Genomic DNA, 6,508 nt, shown 5'->3' with positions numbered 1-6,508 from the left:
CAGTGGTGATTCCAGGATACAGAGTGCCATGCCATCAGCTGAGGAATATTTCCAGGCTGGATAGCTGTGCTCCTTCTCCTTTGGGACTGTAGTGTAATCTTCAATTAGAAGACATGTGATCTGACAGCCCGCAGCAGAACAATCTGTTTTCACAAGAGCAGCTTTTCTAGGATAGGAAAGCTTTCACATCCTCCTCATTTCTAAAAGCTGTCTTCTTAACAAACAAACAAAAACAAACAAACAAAAAAAAGAGCATAGGATGGCAGTAACATCACAGCCTCTGCGAGGTAAAAGGGCATGCAAGAAAATATTTTGGGCAGTGTTTCCACATGCCTGCTTCATTCTGTCTCTTGTGATCTATGCTTTTCTTGGGGCTCTCATGTTTTCCCACATTGAAGGTAACCGAAAGGTCAATCTAAGTGAAGAATACAGACATTTCCTGCAGAATCTGTGGAACATCTCCAGAAATTTATCAGGTACGTACCAGAATAGCTGAATGAATTAATTGTACATGGGGTAACTCCGTACTCTGCTTTTTGATTTTTGGCTTTTGAAGATGTTATTCGAAATAATAACAGCTGAGCCTGCAAATGGGATTCTTTCTGTGCTTAGATAATGACTGCTACTTCTTGCTGCTCTTCCTCAACTCTGACTGTAGGCTGCCTCAGTCCCTGTGCTCCTGCTTGTAAATATTTAAGACTTTTTGGTGCTCTCCCTTTTCACCCTAGTTCCCTGAGCTTCAGAGGCAAGTAAGATTTCCCTCTGATTGATGGGGACTGGATTCTCTGTTTCAGAAAGTCTCTCTCTGCTCCCCTGTCCCAGCCCTGAGTGTCCCTATCTGGGCATCCCTTGATGGGATACTGGGGTGCAATGCCACTCCCTAGACCCACTTGTGCTGAGGGATGGAAGGGAGGAGAAGGGCTGGAATTCTTTCTGGATCAGTGATGGGGATTATACATGGATTTGGGCTTTTGCTCAGTGCATCTCCTGTTGTTACTGTAACAGATAACATGACAGAAAATGAGGAGGTATTCAAGGAAAGAATTCACGGTCTACTCCATTCAGCAAAACGAGACTGGTTTGTCAATCCAAAAGATATATGGACTTTCTTTGGGTCTCTCTTTTTCTGCTGCACAGTTTTCACCACTGTGGGTAAGTTTTGGAGGTAATCTCCCCAGATTCAAATGCCGCACTGCTCTCTCTGATGTATTTCTTCCACATGGAATGAAAGGGAAAACAGCAACAAAAACCTCCAAATGTCCTTTAATTTTCTCCTTGAGTGTTGATATGGGACTGGAAGGGGTGCTGCAAGCGCAGGTTGCAGAGATGTAGCTGAGTCACAGAGACAAGTCAGTGTTTAGGAAACAGCGATGCTACATACTAACTAACTGCACCACTGCATGCACTCTGTAAGCTGTGCTCATGTATGACAGATGCACAAAACTATTATAGAATGGTGAGACAAAGCTAGTTTTTTCAGTTAAATCTAATTTCTTCTACTCCTGTGTGTTACGCTGGGTAGTGTTTTCTTATTGAAAGAGGTACTTCATTACGTTGATACTGTTTTTAAATTGCTTCCCAGTTATTTATGTCTAGAATTGCTTTGTAAACCTATGGCTCTGTGATTGAATGCACTGTTGTTGCTCAGCTTCTCTGGGCTAACAGCAAGCAGTGGTGTTTAAATCATATCTCTAAACCTTACCTTCTGAATTCATATTTCAAAGTGGAACCTAGATGAAACTGAAACAGCTGCTCTGGTTTGCCTGCTCCTGCTATGCTAAATACACCCCTCGTGCTCATCCCCAAAGTTACTTCTAACCTTTTGCTAATGTTTCTCAAGTGCTGGCAAGTACAGACAGTATCTAAATACTCCACCAGGATTAAGGCAGGGTGGGAAGTAGTCCTACAGCATTGTAACAAATTGCAAAGACATTTCTCCCCTGCATCTTAGTGCAAAAGAAATACTGATTATTCTATAGAAGGAATAATGTGAGTTCCTGTGTTTGCTAGAGCATGTAGGACCTGCTGTACCTCAGTCCGACAGCTTTGGTGGCTGTCTTCAAACTCAGCACCCTGCAGCCCCTGAGAGCACAGCTGATTCTTGCAGAGTGCACTTCTCTCAGTGCTACACACTGAAGGGCTTCTGTCTCGGATAGATAACACCACATTTTTTGTTCCACAGGCCTGTTTGAATAGCTTAATAGCTCAGAAGCATGCTGGAGATACAGACTTGAATCCTTCCCCCCCACCCCACAATGAATATTAGTACAAACACAACAGGGAGGAGCACTTGGAGGAGTCCCCTTTATCAGAGAGCTTTGACTTCAGCTAATAAGAGGAAGATCATGCTGTTGAAAACCTCTTGCTTAGGAATACATATTCATCTTCTTTGGGATGGGACTGTAGAAATGTACACTGTGACCAAGCAACCCATATATTTCTAAACAACAGCATTTTTGGCATTAATAGCATCAAGCATTAATATAGCATCCCCAGCTTTTGAGCAATGGTAAAAATCTCAGTACAGGTGAATGGCAATCAATTCATGGTGTCCTTTCTCTTTTTCCCTTCTTTTTCATCTTTTTTTTTTTTTTATTCAAGGTTATGGCAATACTTATCCTGTGACAAGGGCTGGAAAATACCTCTGCATGTTGTACGCTTTATTTGGCATCCCTCTGATGTTCTTGGTCTTGACAGACATGGGAGATATCCTTGCGACTGTTTTGTCCAAGTCTTACAATGAATTCAGAAAGCTACAGTCAAAAATTTTAGCCTCTAAATTCTGTTCTGGATCCTCATGTTTCAGAGGAGACGGATCTAAAGTGGATGTGAATGAACCCTTGAGTATAGTGGAAATGCTGAGAAGTCAATCAGCTGTTAAAAAGAAGCCAGCCCGATATCGCAACGCCCAGATTTTTGAGATGTTAATTGCCAGAGAAAATGAATACAAAAAACTATCAAGAAGTAAAAGCATAGAGAGGTGGAGCTCATGTCCTGAGCTAGACAGGGGAAAAACAATGACCAGAGTAATTGAGAATTTTGACAAAATAGGAAAAGAGTTAGAAAAACTGGATGTGCCCATTGTGTTAATGGTGCTGGTTATCTTCGTGTACATCTCCTGTGCAGCTGCTATTCTTCCAAACTGGGAAACCAGGCTGGACTTTCAGGAAGCCTTTTATTTCTGCTTTATCACCCTGACAACAATTGGATTTGGAGATACACAACTGGAGCATCCCAAGTTTTTCTTGTTTTTTTCCCTCTATATTATTATTGGCATGGAAATTGTCTTTATTGCTTTTAAGCTGGGCCAAGAACGCTTAATTGTCTTGTATAAGAAGGTGATTTCATTCTGTGGGGAAAAAAAGGTGCCATCAAAGAAGATATATCCAAAGTAAGCGTAATCATTTCTCCCTCACTTGTATGCATTGCCCACTGCAACAAGATGAAACTATTCCTGTGCATTTCCACTCCCTGCCCTGGGCTTGCAGGGAGCATGTTTTCTGTTTTCCTGTAAAAATCTGCTGCAAACTGGTTGCATTATGCAGGAGACACTTGGCATAGGCACTGCCAGGGAGCAGTTTCCAACAAAGGTTGGAGCAAACTCCTAACTAACAAATGAAGACAATGCATGATGAAAGGGCAGAAAGCTCACCCTGCTAGTACTCCCCAGCTTCTTTTGCAAAAGTCTGACTTTCAACGTGATTGCTATCCTCTCAGTTTGGGATCTTCTTCAGTGCTTTCCAAGCAGGCCCCAGATCACTGCCTTGTCCTGGCACCTGCCTGCAGCCGGGGACAGCGAAATCACAGCCCGTGGTTATCAACTGTGTGGACATGCTGTTGTAACACTTCATCAGAAAGAGTTGGGTAGAAGCATGAAACCTACTGCTCTTCTGTCACAGCTGTGTGTAAACATCGAGTTTACATGCTGTCCGGAGGAATTTGAAAATAAAGGAAAGAAAACTAAATGTTCACCTCTTTCTCTGTTCCTGGTCCACAAATTAGTCAAAATGTTGCTCATCTGTGCAGGGCTGAAACCACTCGTTTTCCATCATCTCTTATCATATCTGTGCTCAGCCTAGAGTCAAGGTGTGATTCATAATGCCCAGTTATAACAGAGTTTGTGACACGTTGTGCTCTTGAGAAGCCACCTGGGCAAGACATGAAGAGCACCTCTAGGTGGGACAAAACTCATATTTGCTGTTAAAGAAACACGATGGCCTGGGTGCACCACACCCAGAAGTTCTCTCCCCTAGTTCAGGTGTTACTGTGCACAGAGTGCTTGATTATTTTTGTTTTCTTTCACCTGTTCATGGGAAGAAAATTCTATAAATTGCTCTGTGGTGTTTTGTGAGTCCTGTTGTGAAGCACAGTACTGTGGGAATATTGTTGCTTTATTATTAGTTTGCTTACATTATTTGCAATCTGAATCAAGCTATCAATATTTTTCAGTCAAAAAGTGTACACACACTATAAGAGAAATCACTGACTTAATTAACTGCCTCTTAGCATGCAAATGTTATGCATGCACACTGAAAGTGAACAGCATCTTTAGATAGTAAATCATTTTACCAGCATGTGCATTATTTTCCATAGCAGATTTGCCTTTTGAAGATGAGATGTTCAGAGTATTTACATGACAAACAACTCTGCTACAATCACTGTGAATAATTTACATGTAGTCCCTGTTTGAACAGTTGTTGTGACTAAGCACTGGTGATATGCTTATATGTAATGAATGGTATAAAGAAACATGCTTTATAAGGACAACAATAAAGAGTACAGCTGTTAGAAGGAACTCTGGCTAATTGTTTAATGTTTGCTGTGAGTTTGGTGGCACACACAAAGTCCTTCCACTCCGACTACTCTCAGTTCATCTTTTTTTGGATTAAGATCAGTGTAGGACTTTGGACCTGCACCAAAGTGAAATCAGTGAAAAGATGTGTGTGATTTAATGGACTTTGGATCAGAGGATGACACTTCCTGATGCCCAGGGGCTTTCCTTCTGATATTCCTAACACTGCCAGCATTAGTAAGAACCAGTCCTTATGTTATGGGACTAGTTTCTTCCACATCAGTGAGATCTCTTTTATGCAAAAGTATTCATCCAGAACCTGCTCCCTACAGATTTCTTATTGATGTGCTACCTTCATACCTTCACATTTACTTTAAAGACTAAAGGAAGTTTGACTGGACTTGCAAAAAGGATCGTACACAAAATCATTCTAGTTATGGCCAAGGGGTGGCAGTAAACAGCTTTACTTCACACAAAACATGACAGATGTTGGGGATAAGAGAATATTTTATAGAAGTAGAAAGAACAAATCGCATCACTGAGGCCCTCTACGAGATCACAGTGCTCTTTCCTCTTGAATACAATGTGCAGCAATGCCCTTCACCTCTCAGAGGATACAGGAGAAGCAGAAAAAGTTAACATGCCAGGGGAAAGGATGAATGAAGCTATGGAACAACTCCCACATGATAAATATAGAGTAGCCCTCTAGTCTGGAAAGAGGTGAGAGAATACAGATGAGGTGTGCAACGTTGCACAGGCATGGAGGAGAGAAACAGGGAGACAGAATGTTGGTCTTCTTGTATATTTTCTGACCTGGTTTCATTGCCTGGGATGCACTGAAATCACTTGTTGTATAGTTCACAAAATAATCAGTAAATCTAATTTCTGAAGAGATACTCAGTTTTTCATCTATGTGCAAGGTAGACAAGTCAGTTCCCAAATTTTCTTGAACAAGTACACACTGTTTCTGCAGAGCGTGTCACAAGAAGAATGTTTTAGGTATAATAAGACCACTGACTTACAGCAAAAGTAACATGGCCACCTGTACTGTGTCAGGGACATAAAGGATGATGGAGAGCTGGGCACACACCCAAAGGTCAAGGATGGAAAGGTTGTTTTGTCCTCCTTACAGGTGTGCTGAAGCATTGCTCCCACACAAATAGAATATCTGGCCCTAATATTCTTTCTGTCAGAGTAGGAGCACAGTTCCCCAGATGACAGAGAATGTTGCAGCACTGTGCTGACATTGATGGCAGCAGTTTGGTCTGCTTAGCAGGCTTTGAATGTAGCTCGGTAAATAAAGCATCAGAGTTAACAAAAATGAGGCAAAAGTAGGTAGCAGTGGCTCATTTAGTGATAATATTTAGTCATAAATATTTATGAATTGATAGCTCTTATCATAGTCTGAATCCTGGCAGAATTCATTATCTCTTCCCCAGGATGTTTTTATTTGAACAAATTGATGTGGAAATAAGCTTTGCTTGCATCAAAGCAATACAAAATACTGTTTTCATAATAACTTTTTCCATCACGTGCTTCATGAGATGGTGGATTAACAGTGAAGGGCTTCGTGGAAGAACTTTTCTATCAAGACAGACGTGACTGATGGGGAAAGAGTTGCTTGATGTGTAACCCACAAAGGATATGAGTTATTACAGACCCAGCTGGAGAGCTTCACAGATCAAATGCACTTGGTGCTGAAGGATGCTGGATCAA

At 41.5% G+C, this 6,508-nt stretch overlaps 1 protein-coding gene across 1 annotated transcript; it reads left to right on the top strand.

Moving 5' to 3' along the window:
- Positions 1–259: 259 nt before the first annotated feature.
- On the top strand, positions 260–3,395 carry KCNK18 (potassium two pore domain channel subfamily K member 18). The gene is made up of 3 exons (XM_065746892.1): positions 260–476; positions 1,006–1,152; positions 2,602–3,395. The coding sequence occupies exons 1-3, from the start codon at positions 260–262 to the stop codon at positions 3,393–3,395; spliced, it is 1,158 nt and encodes a 385-aa protein (XP_065602964.1).
- Positions 3,396–6,508: the final 3,113 nt, after the last annotated feature.

The sequence above is a fragment of the Cyrtonyx montezumae genome, unplaced genomic scaffold (assembly GCF_038088225.1).
Source record: "Cyrtonyx montezumae isolate F1298 unplaced genomic scaffold, pur_monq_1.0 scaffold_4, whole genome shotgun sequence".
NCBI classification, from domain to species: domain Eukaryota; kingdom Metazoa; phylum Chordata; class Aves; order Galliformes; family Odontophoridae; genus Cyrtonyx; species Cyrtonyx montezumae.
Note: the sequence above shows the minus strand (reverse complement) of the source record. Positions and strands in the feature narration are given on the sequence as shown.